Genomic DNA, 16,496 nt, shown 5'->3' on the forward strand with positions numbered 1-16,496 from the left:
TGTTAACAAAACAATCAGATTAAAGAATCCCAATGTATTTCCTTAATCTTAATTACAGTAATTCAGTTGTCTAATTAAACTAAGCAATGCATTACGGTATGTGCTTCTTATATTTTGACTGTGCCCTTCAGTAATACCTTGCCACAGCCAACATGAGACAATCCCATACAATGAAACAGCTTACAGTGTGTTCGTTTTGTTTCAGTAGGCAGGCTATTATTATTTGTCCATCCATCATCTATAACCGCTTACCCTGATCAGGGTTTCGGGGGTGCTGGAGCCTATCCAAGTGTGCATTGGGCGAGAGGCAGGAATGCACCCTGGTCAGATCACCAGTCTTATCACAGGACGCACACACACCATTCACTCACACACTCATACCTATGGGAAATTTAGAGTGTCCAGTTAGCCTGCCTGCATGTCTTTGGACTGTGGGAGGAAACCTATTCTTATACAGTTTATGGAGGAAATTCCTGCAGCCAGTAAAATATGATGGATAAGGCTAATAGTGCACATTCTATTAAGGTAGAAAATCTCAAATGATTCAGAATTCAGTATGCATGGAGAAGAAAATATTTGGGGGGCCCAGAGACTCATCTGCTGAGGAAAAGAAACAGTTATACCAGCAATTAAAAAAAACATACAACTCTGCAAAAAAAAGTAGCAAACAAGCAAAACATACCTTTAAATGTTTTATTGTCATCAACCTAAGTCCAGCTCAAGAAAATGATAACAAAATAAAGCACATTTCCACAAAAGTTTGTTTTCACAATTTAAAAATTATGATTTAAAGTGCACGTTTCATGAATTCTTCACTTAATGAGAGCTTTTCAATGAATGCGACATGAAAGAAACCTTTAAACGATAATTGAAAACATTCCCAATAAAAACAATAATTTCATTTATCTAAATAATCGCAAAAAAGCCACAATTAAACCATTTCAAGACATAATATAAAAACTTTTCAGATGGAAATACCCTCAAACAGGTTTTCATCAGAAAATAAGTCCATTGTGCAGCAAACTGTTGTGTTGAGTAGTTCAGCACTTTTAATCCACCTCCTCAATGGTGGGTCCTTGAAAGCTGGACCCTTCACTGGACCGCGCCTGGTCTGCACAGCTTCCGGTTGGCATTCCTCCCTGGTACAGCTTGGCGATGATGGGATTACACACTTTCTCCAGCTCTTTCCGTTGATGTTCATATTCCTCCTTTTCGGCCAACTGATTGTCCTCCAGCCAGGCGATAACCTGGTTGCACTTCTCAATAACCTTTTTCTTGTCATCCTCACTAATCTTGCCTTTAAGGTTGTCATCCTCCACGCTAGTTTTCATGTTGAAGGCGTAGGATTCTAGAGAGTTCTTGGCTGCGATCTTCTCCCTCTGGAGGTCATCCTCGGCCTTGTACTTGTCGGCCTCCTGCACCATCCTCTCAATTTCCTCTTTGCTCAGCCGACCCTTGTCATTGGTGATGGTGATCTTGTTCTCTTTGCCAGTGCTTTTGTCCACTGCCGACACGTTCAGAATGCCGTTTGCGTCGATGTCAAAGGTCACTTCGATCTGCGGGACCCCGCGTGGAGCCGGCGGGATGCCCGAAAGCTCAAACTTGCCCAGCAGGTTGTTGTCTTTGGTCATGGCCCTCTCTCCCTCGAACACTTGGATCAACACACCGGGCTGATTGTCGGAGAAGGTCGAAAAGGTCTGGGTCTGCTTGGTCGGGATGGTCGTGTTTCGCTTGATGAGAGCGGTCATGACTCCTCCTGCTGTCTCAATGCCCAGGGACAGCGGAGCCACATCCAGCAACAGCAGGTCTTGAACATTCTCAGAACTGTCACCCATGAGGATGGCAGCCTGGACAGCCGCCCCGTAGGCCACTGCTTCGTCTGGGTTGATGCTCTTGTTCAGCTCCCTGCCGTTGAAGAAATCTTGCAGGAGCTTCTGGATCTTAGGAATTCGGGTAGAGCCTCCGACCAGAACAATGTCCTGGATCTGTGACTTGTCCATTTTGGCATCCCTCAGGGCTTTCTCAACAGGCTCCAGAGTGCCCCTGAAGAGATCGGCGTTCATCTCCTCAAAGCGTGCCCGGGTGAGGGACGTGTAGAAGTCGATGCCTTCGTAGAGAGAGTCGATCTCGATGCTGGCCTGGGAGCTGGAGGACAAGGTTCTCTTGGCCCTCTCGCATGCTGTGCGCAGCCTCCTCACCGCCCTCTTGTTCTGACTGATGTCTTTCTTGTACTTTCTCTTGAATTCCTCCACAAAGTGGTTGACCATGCGGTTGTCAAAGTCTTCCCCGCCCAGATGCGTGTCACCGGCGGTGGCCTTCACCTCAAAGATCCCATCCTCAATAGTCAGGATGGACACGTCGAAGGTGCCTCCGCCCAGGTCAAAGATCAGGACGTTGCGCTCCCCTCTCTTGCCTTTATCCAGGCCGTAGGCGATGGCGGCTGCCGTGGGCTCGTTGATGATCCTCAGAACGTTGAGCCCGGCGATCACGCCGGCGTCTTTGGTGGCCTGGCGCTGAGAGTCGTTGAAGTACGCGGGGACAGTGATGACCGCATTTGACACCTTCTGCCCCAGGTAGGCCTCAGCAATCTCCTTCATTTTAACCAGCACCATGGAGGAGATTTCTTCAGGGTTGAATGCTTTACTCTCTCCTTTGTATTCCACTTCAACTTTGGGCTTTCCTCCATTGCTGACTACCTTGAAGGGCCAGTGCTTCATATCTGATTGCACGACGGGATCGTCGAACCTTCTGCCGATCAAGCGCTTGGCATCGAAGACGGTGTTATTGGGGTTCATGGCCACCTGGTTCTTGGCAGCATCTCCGATCAGCCTCTCGGTGTCTGTGAAGGCTACGTAGCTGGGGGTGGTTCTGTTGCCCTGGTCGTTGGCAATGATTTCCACCTTTCCGTGCTGAAACACACCCACACAGGAGTAGGTGGTTCCCAGATCAATCCCGATTGACACTCCTTTTGCAGAAGACATTTTTCTTGATTGTTGGTGCACGTGTCCTAGAATAAAACAAAGAAAATCAGAAATATCAGTCTCTGCAGTTTCCGCGTTGCGTGTTATAATCTGCTCAGTTCTATCTTGGGTTTTAATTCCCCTCATAGACAACAGAAGACAAGGACAATACATTCATACTTCACAGAGACTGTTTTAATTGAAAATGTCGACAATCTGATTTCACAGCAAATTTCAAGTCGATGGCAATATAAAAATTTACCAAAATAAAGTTTAATAGTTATTCTTGCAAGTCACGGTGGAGACGTCTTCAAAACACGTTCCTTAAACACGCTATTTGCTATCATGTCACAACTCGAAAATAAATCCCATCAATATTACAGAATAGCACAATCATGCGAGTAAAGTGCATTTGTGCGGAAATGTAAAACCGTGAAGTAGATTATGTTTTTGTAAAACTTAACAGACCAAAATCATAGCAGATAGAAGCAGAATATCAGCAAGGACGAAGTAGTTGAAACAACTCGCTTTCCATCCACGAAAAGATGGTATTGTATCGATAGTTTACATACCCATTTGGAGACAGGTAATTGCCTATAAAACGTTCAATTAATTTAGCTACCTGGCTGTATTAAACTGCTGTTAGGTACTTACAGAGAGAAGAAAGCTCGCTATCCGTTGGTGTCTCACGTATTTACTTCTTGAACTTCTGTCGCCTTTTCTCTGGTGTGCTCTTCGTCAGCTTGAACAGAGCAGCTGAACCCCACTCTTTTTATACAATTTGCCATTCTTCGAGAATTGTCGGACTCCATCGTCCAATGACTGTACATGTTCCCCGTGATGTGATGCGAATCTTCAGGAGAGTTCGAGAAGATACGAGACCCGTCCCGACAGCACGAGAGGCAAGCAGAGAATTCTGAGTGGTGGGAGGGGCCACGCACTGTTCCTCTTACGTCATGCCGACGGCAAAGATTGTAGAGTTTTAGAGATGCTTCACTCCCGTGTTGTCACTAGAATTCTTATTCGCAACCATTGCACGCACGGTACAATCATTTCAAACCGCAAACTGGCGAGTCTACCAAACTTATCATATTTAAACATACTTCAATAACATGCTTACGCCTTGTATGCCAGTGATATCAAATTGTTCAAATCACGGGAGGGGCCACGCACTGCACAATGTTTCTCTTACGTCATGTCGACGGCAAAGATTGTAGAGTTTTAGATATGCTTCACTCCCGCGTTGCAACATTGCAAGAATTCTTCTTATTCGCACCGATTACACGGTACCATCATTTTAATCAGCAAATTGGCAAGTCTACCAAACTCATATATCACTTATCAAATAACATATTTACGCCTTGTATGCCAGTGATATCAAACTGTTCAAATCACTTATATGTCCCACTGGCCTTCCAGCATGAGGCACTACAGCCACAGGACCGTTCACTGTCAGCAGGACAGTCAGGCACAGGACAGGACACAGCACTGCAGCCCCTTCTCAGTTGAAGGCAGAGAGCATCGTGCTCAGTGATGAGCGACAGAAAAACGTATACATTTATCACCAAAAATTCCCATTGTGTAGAATCTGCTTCATGACACAGCAGTCATAAACATTTTAACAACGCATGCTATATTATCAGAAAGTAAGCTTGACATTGCCTTTTCTGTCTGCCCTTACTGTACATCACTGCTGTACAGTAATTCATTCTACAAGAAGCACTTTTGGTAGCCTGTCAGCAGCATAACAGAAAGTGAAACAGAAAGAGTTTTGTTTCTTTGGTTGTGCATTTAAGCTGAACTGTATTTACTCTTATCATTGCATTTACGCTCAGAAAATGTATCAATTACTTTGAACAGTAGTCAGTATTGTGAAGAAACTGTTTTTCTTGCATATGCATCACTTTTCACTTGGTTGGACTTGCCAGTTAAACTGACTGATTTTAGCAAGCTGTCGTTTTTGGGTGGCCGTTCAGGTGATGTTCAAATTTGGATGGCTCACAATTTCTTTTTGCTGAACTCTGATAAAACTGAACTCCTTACTCTAGGCTTAAATCAGTCAGATCAAATCCAGACACTTGTGGAACCACGTGTTCCCCATTTCAAAAACTTTTCAGAAACTTTGGTGTGTTTTGCCGATCCAAACCAACAAACAGTACTTAAAAGCTTGTTTGACCATGCTGTCACCAGCTACATAGGACACTGAAAGAAATTATTCACGCTTCAAATTGCCATGATTAGACCATTCCACTGCTGTGTTTACTTGCCTGAATTGTCAAGCTTTGACCCAGCTTTAAGATGTACAAAATTCAGCAGCAAGATTAATGAACAGAACAAATCTGAGATTGCTTACCACTCCAATTTTAGTATCTCTATAATGGTTGCCAATGTCCATTTGCAAGTTATGTAAAAATGTTATTGATTACCTGCAAGACATTACATAGTTTTTCACCCAAGTATATTGTGAGCTTGTAATACCTTATAGCTCTCAAAGAGGGCTCTGGTCTTCTGAGCAAGCCGAATTTGCTGTTCCGGACTCAAGGTTGAAAGGCAGACCTAGTCTTCTCAGTGAAGGTTCACAGACTCTGGAACAGCCTTCCTCTTAAAATCACAACTGCTGGGACAGTGTCATCATATAAATCTCATTTTAAGACTCATTATCAGAACCTTGCCTTCGTGTAGGGTTTCAATTGTTTGCTATTAATGGGTTTTGTTTCATTGTTTCTATTTTTTCCCATTGTTATATTTGCATAATCCTGCTTTTTGGAATGTATGCTTGCTTTTCTACAGGTTTGTTTCATTGTTTTCATCTTATGTGATTTATTGTTCCATATACGATTGTTAATGTTCTTATTTTTACTATGCCTAGGAAGTTGTATTATTACCGTATCTACAGAATGCCTGTGTATATAATGTTGGTGTAAGTGGATGTAAATAAATGTATTTCCCTGATTCAAAATGCTTACATTTAATTGTATTTTTTTAAACCAAACATCAATTTGCTAATAAATTAGTTGAATTAGTTCTTTTGACCCCAAGAAGAATCTTGATTTTTTATTTGGAAGCTGACACTTAAGAATATCCGATTTAAAATAATTGTATGAAATAATGTTTACATCACATTTTAGACAAGCTTCCATGAACAAGTATGTTAAATGGACGCTTCCATCCAGCCTGTATTTGGTGTTTGATAAAGCCGACCACAGTGTATACTTTCATGGGAGACCTCACTTAAGGGTAGGGTGATTTGTAAGGGGCAGTGAGAGTAAAATATTTAGAGACCTGTAATCTAGAGACATCTGGTGGAGAAACAAAAAGTTACATCAACACTGAAGGGAACACTAAGGGTTAGAAAGAAAAGGAATGAAATCCAAAAGTAATATTTAAAATTATTTATTGCCATCACCCAAAGTCCATCTCATGAAAAATAAATACAGCTGAAAAGACCAACATTCCCACAAGTACTTGGTTACACACTTCCATCCATTCATATTTACAAAGTGCACATTCATTTGTAATAAAAAAAAACAACAAAAAAGCTTTTTAAACTATGAAACATACAAGACACCTAACCATTACAATACAATTGGAAATATTTAGTATTAAAATGTAGTATTCAACACGAAGTATTGACACCGGTTACAAAATCAGGTACAACCAACCATTTGAACACAGAAATTGAAAACTTGTGAAGAGAAAAAACCCCCCTCAAACAGGTTTTCATCAGAAAATAAGTCCATTGTGCAGCAAACTGTTGTGTTGAGTAGTTCAGCACTTTTAATCCACCTCCTCAATGGTGGGTCCTTGAAAGCTGGACCCTTCACTGGACCGCGCCTGGTCTGCACAGCTTCCAGTTGGCATTCCTCCCTGGTACAGCTTGGTGATGATGGGATTACACACTTTCTCCAGCTCTTTCCGTTGATGTTCATATTCCTCCTTTTCGGCCAACTGATTGTTCTCCAGCCAGGCGATAACCTGGTTGCACTTCTCAATAACCTTTTTCTTGTCATCCTCACTAATCTTGCCTTTAAGGTTGTCATCCTCCACGCTAGTTTTCATGTTGAAGGCGTAGGATTCTAGAGAGTTCTTGGCTGCGATCTTTTCCCTCTGGAGGTCGTCCTCGGCCTTGTACTTGTCGGCCTCCTGCACCATCCTCTCAATTTCCTCTTTGCTCAGCCGACCCTTGTCATTGGTGATGGTGATCTTGTTCTCTTTACCAGTGCTTTTGTCCACTGCCGACACGTTCAGAATGCCGTTTGCGTCGATGTCAAAGGTCACTTCGATCTGCGGGACCCCGCGTGGAGCCGGAGGGATGCCCGTAAGCTCAAACTTGCCCAGCAGGTTGTTGTCTTTGGTCATGGCCCTCTCTCCCTCGAACACTTGGATCAACACACCGGGCTGATTGTCGGAGAAGGTCGAAAAGGTCTGGGTCTGCTTGGTCGGGATGGTCGTGTTGCGCTTGATGAGAGCGGTCATGACTCCTCCTGCTGTCTCAATGCCCAGGGACAGCGGAGCCACATCCAGCAACAGCAGGTCTTGAACATTCTCAGAACTGTCACCCATGAGGATGGCAGCCTGGACAGCCGCCCCGTAGGCCACTGCTTCGTCTGGGTTGATGCTCTTGTTCAGCTCCCTGCCGTTGAAGAAATCTTGCAGGAGCTTCTGGATCTTAGGAATTCGGGTAGAGCCTCCGACCAGAACAATGTCCTGGATCTGTGACTTGTCCATTTTGGCATCCCTCAGGGCTTTCTCAACAGGCTCCAGAGTGCCCCTGAAGAGATCGGCGTTCATCTCCTCAAAGCGTGCCCGGGTGAGGGACGTGTAGAAGTCGATGCCTTCGTAGAGGGAGTCGATCTCGATGCTGGCCTGGGAGCTGGAAGACAAGGTTCTCTTGGCCCTCTCGCATGCTGTGCGCAGCCTCCTCACCGCCCTCTTGTTCTGACTGATGTCTTTCTTGTACTTTCTCTTGAATTCCTCCACAAAGTGGTTGACCATGCGGTTGTCAAAGTCTTCCCCGCCCAGATGCGTGTCACCGGCGGTGGCCTTCACCTCAAAGATCCCATCCTCAATAGTCAGGATGGACACGTCGAAGGTGCCTCCGCCCAGGTCAAAGATCAGGACGTTGCGCTCCCCTCTCTTGCCTTTATCCAGGCCGTAGGCGATGGCGGCTGCCGTGGGCTCGTTGATGATCCTCAGAACGTTGAGCCCGGCGATCACGCCGGCGTCTTTGGTGGCCTGGCGCTGAGAGTCGTTGAAGTACGCGGGGACAGTGATGACCGCATTTGACACCTTCTGCCCCAGGTAGGCCTCAGCAATCTCCTTCATTTTAACCAGCACCATCGAGGAGATTTCTTCAGGGTTGAATGCTTTACTCTCTCCTTTGTATTCCACTTCAACTTTGGGCTTTCCTCCATTGCTGACTACCTTGAAGGGCCAGTGCTTCATATCTGATTGCACGACGGGATCGTCGAACCTTCTGCCGATCAAGCGCTTGGCATCGAAGACGGTGTTATTGGGGTTCATGGCCACCTGGTTCTTGGCAGCATCTCCGATCAGCCTCTCGGTGTCTGTGAAGGCTACGTAGCTGGGGGTGGTTCTGTTGCCCTGGTCGTTGGCAATGATTTCCACCTTTCCGTGCTGAAACACACCCACACAGGAGTAGGTGGTTCCCAGATCAATCCCGATTGACACTCCTTTTGCAGAAGACATTTTTCTTGATTGTTGATACACGTGTCCTAGAATAAAACAAAGCAAATCAGAAATATCAGTCTCTGCAGTTTCCACATTGCGTGTTATAATCTGCTCAGTTCTGTTTTGGGTTTTAATTCCTCTCATAAACAACAGAAGACAAGGTAAAAACATACTTCACAGTGATTGATTCCATCAAAAACGTCAATAATCTGATTTCACGACAAATTTTAAGTCGAGGGAACTATACAAATTGAGCAAAATAAAGTTTAATAGTTACTCTTGCAAGACACGGTGCAGCCCTCCTTAAAACATGTTCCTAAAACACACTATTTGCTTTCATGTCACAAGTCGAAAAGAAATTCCATCAATTTCACAGAATAGCACAATCGTGCTAGTAAACTGTATTTGTGCAGAAATGACAAATTGTGAAGTAGATAACATTTTTTCTTAAAACCTAACAGACTGCAATCATCGCTGATAGATAAAAGCAGAATATCTAGCGAGCAAGCACGATGTAATTAAACTAGAAGTCCATCCCCGAAAAAATGGAATTGTGACGAGAGTTTACATACCCATCTGGTGGCAGGTAATTGCCTATAAAACTTTCAGTTACTATAGCAACCTGGCTTAATTAAACTAGGTACTTACAGAAAGAAGAAAGCTCGGTATCCGTTGGTGTCTCGCGTATAAATATTGTTCAACTGCTGTCGCCTTTTCTCTGATGTGCTCTTCGTCAGCTTGAACAGACCAGCTGAAGGCTACTCTTTTTATACAATTTGCCCTTCTTCGAGAATTATCGGACTCCATCGTCCAATGACTGCAAATGTTCCCAGTGATGCGATGCGAATCTTCAGGAGCGTTCGAGAAGTTTCGCGACCCGTCCCGACAGTACGAGAAGCAGGCAGGAGATTCTGTGTAGTGGGAGGGGCCACGCACTGCAGAACGTTCCTGTTAAGTCATGTCGACGGCAAAGATTGTAGAGTTGTCAAGCTGCTTCACTCCCGTGTTGTCGTTTTTTACAGTCTCTGGTTGTAACATTGCAAGAATTCTTACTCGGACCGATTGTAGGGTACCATCATTTTAAACAGCAAAGTGGCCAGTGTACCAAACTTAACATTTTTAAACACATTTAAATAACAAACTTACGCCTTGTATGCCAGGCGTAAGTATGTTATTTAAATAATATCAAATTGTTCAAATCACTTATACTGTATGTCCCACTGGCATTTCAGGACAGGACACTATTCACAGGACCCTTCACTGTCAGCAGGGCAGTCAGGCACAGGACAGGACACAGCGCTGCAGCCCCTTCTCAGTTGAAGGCAGAGAGCATCGTGCTCAATGATGAGCGACAGAAAAACATATAATTTCATCACCAAATATTCACATTGTGCAGAAACTTCACGACACAGAAGTCATACACAATTTAACAAAAGCCCATACATTTGTCCATTGCTGACACATTCAGAATGCCATTTACCTCGATGTCAAAGGTCATTTCGATCTGCAGGAACCTGTGTGGAGTTGGAGAGATGCTAGAAAGCTCAAATTTGCCAAGAAGATGGTTGTCTGTGGTCATGGCCCACCCCCTCATCCATTTGAATCAGCACTTGAATGGGCTGGTTGTCAGAGAAGGTTGCAAAGGTCTGGGTCCGTTTGGTTGGGATAATTGTGTCGAGCAGAGCGATTGTGCCGGCACCTTTGGTGTCCTGGCACTGTGAGTCGTGGAGCTGCGTGGGGACTGTTATGACTGCATTTGACACCTTTTAGCCCCAGGTAGTCCTCAGCAGCCTCTGTCATTTTAACAAAAGGACTTTTTTTTTATGAGATCAAGAAAATATCATGTCCTTTGTTTTTTTCGTTTTTTCCCCCCACATTGAACACCAATTTTAATTCAACAAGGGCTTTTAATCCAGATCCAGGTGGATTTAAAACAGCTTAAGATGTTGAAAATATGTTTAACTTGACCAGGGACTCTAGTACTTTGGAAATACAGATTAACTTTGATATTGGATGACACTTATCAAGGTCAGAGGGGTCATCATCCTTGTGAAGAGGAAGCACAAGGGCTGCCTTCCAAGTCTCAGGGATAATACCAGAAATACTAAGTTAAAAATATGGGTTAAAGACTCCATTAGGAATGCCCAAACAATTAGATGCTTCACATTTAATTAACACGTTTAGACTTGGCTTTCATTAATTATGTCTGTCTTGGCCATGTATATTTCACATTACTTTCAGTTTTACTTTCATATAAACTCAGTAATGCTTTTTCTCTGTGAATATTCTTCACAGCATTTCATACACACACTTGAAACACACATGAAGTAGACCAGGCAGGTTTCCAGAAGAAACAGGTTTAATTGATTAACTGAGAGCGTACAGAACACGGTCCTGTTCAAAAAAACATCAAGGTGCAGGAGGTTTACATCAGGAATGGATATTGGGCCATCACCTGTACAGGAAGAAAAAAACATGCCACGGTATCATTACTTCTGCACGTGACCACTAGACATTTACTCATTGGAAGCTAGGTATATACAATTGTTTAAATAAACGATGCATCCAGAGTGTAAAAATCATTTGAAATTTTTCACAGAGCAGTTAACAGGAACAATACTCAGACACAAACCAACTTTTAAAAACATGAACTCACATTTGTTTATTCACCAGTTGGCCTGCAGCTTTCAAACACGCCAGCCTCCCGCATTGCATTGAATTCCTTCGTGGCGTCATAGTTCTTGTAGAAATCAGCGTACGCCTGTTTTCTGGGCTCGGTAACTCCGTACTGGAGGAAGAAAGAGGTTATTTGCAGGGACTTCTTGCGCCAATTAAATACTTCAGCAAAGTTAATTCCACACCAATATGGTGTGAACACTGGTACTATAGCCTTAGATTCCAATTTGCAGGTACCATTTGCAGACACTGTCCAGCACCAAGCTGCAGTGCCTACATTTCTCATACATGAAAACAGTCACTATTTTAAAAATATATTAGTAGTCTGCAACACTCATCAGCTAAGGCTTCAGAGCCCATTTAACAAAATATAACAATTGATGAAACGCCTGATAAATTAAACAACTGATGCAATATCACTGAAACAGTGGGACAATAAATCCTAATTATCAATTATTATCAATGAGCTGCTTGGCTCATTACCAAATTTCCAGTATTGCCTTGCATTAAAGGTTCCCATTCATTTTCTTAATGAGTAAATCTGCAAGGTAACCAATTATACAATATGCACACACAGCTTTTGTAAGTGTGTACCACGTCAAAACGCATTCACAAGTAAAAATACAGCATTAATGAAAAATACTTTCAGCAGGAATGATTTGTAAACGAAAATGAAATCAGGCACATTACCCAAACCCCACAACTATGTTAGTTTTAAGATTCAAGCAATATACCAACATGAATGACAGAAAACAGTGGGATTTTTGGATGTTCCTCAATAATTCATTTAACCTGCATTTTTTTTAGGACTGAAAAATATATAAACAACTGACAGTTGGCATTTTGGACTCAAAATCTCACTGGACACAGTGCATGGACATTTGATTTGTTTTGATAACGGGATTGTGAAATTCAAGGCTTGAGGAATATTTTATCAAATTTGAAAGCAAATTTCAGTGGTTAAAAATGAAATGAACCAAATGAATTTCAGCTGTAACACACACAATACTTCAATCACCTCAGATTCAAAAATCTTCAGACACACGCAAGCAACGACACCATTCCATGTCTGTGTAAAAGCTGCAGTACGTCAGTTTTGATATCTGCTTGAGGTAAAGACCTGAATTAATAATACCCAAAATAACCCTGATCTGTGAAAATCGCACCAATTTTAATTACATAATTTTTTAAAAAACTGTTTGCCCTTTTCTTCAGTCCCAATCTGTTGGTTTTAATTGTCCCATTGCTGCAATACACAATCAGTGAGAATAGAGAAAAATAGCACCGACTCTTGTCAGCCTGCTGGCCACAAGTTGGGCACTGCAATCAGAACTGTGCTACTTAAGACAGAAGGGACAGGGAGGTGGCAGGTGGCCTTGAGCCGCAAATGAGCCGTTGCTGTTGTGTGATGAGGCGTGAGTTACCCTACTGACTGAAGCCCCGTTTCACCTGACACTACAGCCAATGGTGCACCCTGCCAGCCCATGCATATGCAGGGAGGGAGGGCATCGGTCAAAGTGTGCTTCATAAAGGCCACCCAAGGCAACCGGGCACCAGCAGTAAGTGCGCTTGTCCGGCGTGATGCGTGGCCCAGCTAGTGGACCGCAGAGTGAAGAGAGGAAGCCCGTCTGCACTTTCCTGAACTGTTGATGCAAAGAAATTTAAAAAAATAAAAAACAGCAGCAGTTCTGCAATTTCACCTTGAAGACTGCGGCAGCAGCGAAGGACAAGGCGAAGGCGATGGGCAAGTGGAACCTCAGACGCTTCCCAAGGAGTCCTCGCATGACTGGCTTTGGCAGAGACATTGTGACACCTGAAACCTCACACGAGCAGAAGATTGCGTCAGAGGGGCTTCTGGGTGGCTCACTCCGTAAAAGCACGCACAGTAAGCACCGCGGTCCCTGATCAAATTCGACCCGTGCCAGTGCCGACTGTACTTGGCTTTGCATTGCAAACTGGACATTCCAAATTCCAATAAAGGTAAATTTAACACACATTTACTCATTTATAGGGTCAGAAATTAGGCTGCTTAGGAGGAAGTAGCTATAGTGATTTGTGAGCTTAATATGTTATGAGGATGAAATTTGAATTCCCACTTCAGTGCATGTATGCGGTACATGTATGTTCATGCATAATATGTTTTATGGTTCCATTTTGAACGTTCATACACAAGTGCTACACAAGGCCTTAATAAGCAAATGAAGACCACCTTTGTAGCATCTGTTGGAAAGTTAGCCATATCATTGAGGTAAATAGAGTATCCCAATTGTATGCCACACATGGATCAGTAATCACAAAGCCTAATTAATATTTGCCAATAACAGAGTGTGAGAGCTTATTTCTAGGATATTTCTAAGAAACATTCAGTTATACATATTAGGGCTGTCCAATGTGAAGAGGAAATAAAAATGATAAAATGGTGAGTGAGTGAGAATGGAAAGAAGAAATACGACTTCATATAAATTCAATTTTAAGAGAAGTTGTCGATAAAAAAAAATTGGTTTCTGATGCTGGGGTGGAAAATAATGCTTCTGAATGCCATCTGCATGGGCATGAAAAGTTAAATGTTTCACTGCTGCAGTAAATAGACACTGCCTTACTTAAAGCAAAGTGTATAGAACAAAAAAAAAATTGATCACATTCAGGAATGTCCATTCCATCAAGGAAAACCTATCAAAGATTTTATAGATGCATGAGTAAGCAAACTGCAATTACATTTTCATGAGCTTCCTAGCCGTATAGCTGCAAAGCTGCATAGTTAACACACTGACCTGGCTACGTCTTCCCCCCTCCTCCAATTTCATACTGTCTATTTGAGATCATGATGTGTATGTATGCATGTATGTATATGCAATTTACATTCGCACGTGTATGCATATTGTGGAGGGCAAAAATTCTAAGTCGGTCGCCCATTTATTCATCAATTATCAACATTAGCGAGCTGATTACCAAAAATGTACTCTCAAGTGACTCAAGTCACAAGTCTAATCGACTTAATTTGAGTTAATTCAACGTTTCAAGCTGGCTACAATAACAAAGGTTAGCTACCGTTTTGTTAATGCTTACGCTTACATTTTAAGAGGCGAATGAAAGTCAGCCATTTGGCTATCCTCATTTGACCTCAGAAGACCATCACGTACGCAACGTAACAAGCATTACAATTGTACCGTTGCTACCAATACTTTAAAAATCCTCCCCCCAGCCAATCCATTTCAGCTAGCGACAACGACATTCTACACTTAAACACTTCTAGATTCTAGTCCAGGTAAAGTAAAGTTATCCGTGTTTAACCTTTCATGAGCAGTTTACAAGTGAGAGAGAACATTACGATGGACTATCTATGGAGGGATTAGACACGGAAGTATAACGTTAGTCCACTAGCTGGCAAAAAAAAATCATTCAAATTACTGTATTGATACAACTAATGATGCTAATGTTAAGAATTTGACAGCTAGCTAGCAGCCGGTTCGTTTGGACAATTAATGTTCAATAAAACGATGGAACTACGACACTATACGGCTACAAGCTAAGCTCGTTCGTAAGCAAACGTTAGCTGTATAACAGCTAGTTAAGTAGAAAACTAACGTTTACTAAGCCAAACTAGTAACCTTTACTCGCCATCCGTATTGTGTACACCATAGAACATGCGGGTGGTGACCTAGCTGACCGCTTCGGGTCAAAATGACTGTTAGCTAGCCCTGACTTAGCTAACGCTACCAAGGCCCTCGATTTGTACGGTGACTCTGAGCTGAAATGAATTTGACTGTAATTCTCTCTAATTATTTTCACACAACGTCCTCGTGTAAATGGCGCCAATAAAAGTATCCAAATGACATTTGTTACAGTAAATTTGGCTTCATTATACGTGAAATACTCACCGGTTTTACACTCGACCTTCTCGCGTTCTCAAGTTCCGATCACTGAACTGTTCCGCAATACGCTCACAAGAATGACTTCTATGGTTTAATGGTAATATTACTGCCTTAATGATGCATACCGCCACCTACTGGAGAAGACGTGGACTAACTACTATAAACCCTACTACAGCAAAGTCAGCTTTTGTAAAAACTTTAAAAACTCATGTCCATCCTCAATTCCATACAATCTGCTAAATAATCGTTTTTGCCTTAAATATAAAATAAGCTCTTCGCTCAAAACTTTAAGACCAACTGAGTACTCCAAGCACTCCTGTTATATTAAAACCAAACCATGCAACGTCGATTGCAAGGAGACTGCCTCACCACTACATAAGCAGCAAATGAAATACAGACCACAGAAGTTAATCTACTTTTTCTTATTTGTAGTTTTAGGCGGTTGTGAGACCAACATTAGTGCATTACCGCCACCTACTGGGCTGGAGTGTGACCCAAAGACCGCTAAGCTATGACTACTCCCACCCCCTCCCCCCCAAAAAATAAATAAATAAAATAAAACAATAACAACAACAACAAACTAAAGTTTTTAAAAAGGCATAGCCGTCGTTGTTCTTCTGTTGCTTCTTCTTCGGTGTCATTTAAAGGCATTCAGAAAACGGCAAAGGCTGCATTACCGCCACCCACTGATGTTGTTGGGCTGTGAACTGAGGAGGCCGACAGACTACTTGCGATAAAAATTTAAAATGAAAAATAAAAAACTCAAATTCTATGAATCAGTATGACTTTTAAGCACTGTATGGAAAATTCCATGCTTCTATCTCCTATAGATTTTGAAATAATTTTATGAACATGACTTTCCTCACTTATCTCTTGCAGACTTGCTTTCAATATTCCTTTTTCCCTGCTCTATTTGCTACAATCATTAATGACTTGGAAAACAGTTCCTTATTTTCCACAAAAATCACATTTACTTAAATCATGCATCTTTATAATCTGCAATTCACTATTTAATCATGTGTGACCAAGTCTTAGTCTCGATATAACATTCTCCACTTTCCTGTCTCCCCCTCCAGCTTTCTTTATTCCACTCATCCTGCCATCTCATTTTGAAAGGACTTTTGATTAGCCCTTTAGCTTCTGATTTACTAATACCTACCTCAATCTGTGTTTCACCTATCTTTAATGCCTGTTTAGCTCATGTATCTACCCTCTCATTGCCAAGTACTCCTACATGAGCAGGTATCCATACAAATTTAACAGACAGCCTTAATTGCTGGGTTCTAAATAAAGACTT

At 42.4% G+C, this 16,496-nt stretch overlaps 3 protein-coding genes across 3 annotated transcripts; all 3 read right to left on the reverse strand.

Moving 5' to 3' along the window:
• Positions 1 to 679: 679 nt before the first annotated feature.
• LOC135237595 (heat shock 70 kDa protein-like) lies at positions 680 to 3,878 on the reverse strand. Its single transcript, XM_064304883.1, has 2 exons — positions 3,615 to 3,878; positions 680 to 3,007 (listed from the first exon to the last, which is right to left on the reverse strand). Exon 2 carries the CDS (start codon positions 2,979 to 2,981, stop codon positions 1,050 to 1,052), a length of 1,932 nt encoding a protein of 643 aa, XP_064160953.1. The 5' UTR covers positions 2,982 to 3,007; positions 3,615 to 3,878; the 3' UTR covers positions 680 to 1,049.
• Positions 3,879 to 6,337: 2,459 nt separating this feature from the next.
• On the reverse strand, positions 6,338 to 9,545 carry LOC135237375 (heat shock 70 kDa protein). Its single transcript, XM_064304490.1, has 2 exons — positions 9,300 to 9,545; positions 6,338 to 8,695 (listed from the first exon to the last, which is right to left on the reverse strand). Exon 2 carries the CDS (start codon positions 8,667 to 8,669, stop codon positions 6,738 to 6,740), a length of 1,932 nt encoding a protein of 643 aa, XP_064160560.1. The 5' UTR covers positions 8,670 to 8,695; positions 9,300 to 9,545; the 3' UTR covers positions 6,338 to 6,737.
• A 1,447-nt stretch (positions 9,546 to 10,992) lies between these two features.
• LOC135237376 (cytochrome c oxidase subunit 6C-1) lies at positions 10,993 to 15,577 on the reverse strand. Its single transcript, XM_064304491.1, has 4 exons — positions 15,206 to 15,577; positions 13,028 to 13,140; positions 11,308 to 11,439; positions 10,993 to 11,106 (listed from the first exon to the last, which is right to left on the reverse strand). Exons 2-3 carry the CDS (start codon positions 13,130 to 13,132, stop codon positions 11,314 to 11,316), a joined length of 231 nt encoding a protein of 76 aa, XP_064160561.1. The 5' UTR covers positions 13,133 to 13,140; positions 15,206 to 15,577; the 3' UTR covers positions 10,993 to 11,106; positions 11,308 to 11,313.
• Between the last annotated feature and the right edge of the window lie 919 nt (positions 15,578 to 16,496).

Source organism: Anguilla rostrata, chromosome 13, assembly GCF_018555375.3.
Source record: "Anguilla rostrata isolate EN2019 chromosome 13, ASM1855537v3, whole genome shotgun sequence".
In the NCBI taxonomy this organism is placed as follows: domain Eukaryota; kingdom Metazoa; phylum Chordata; class Actinopteri; order Anguilliformes; family Anguillidae; genus Anguilla; species Anguilla rostrata.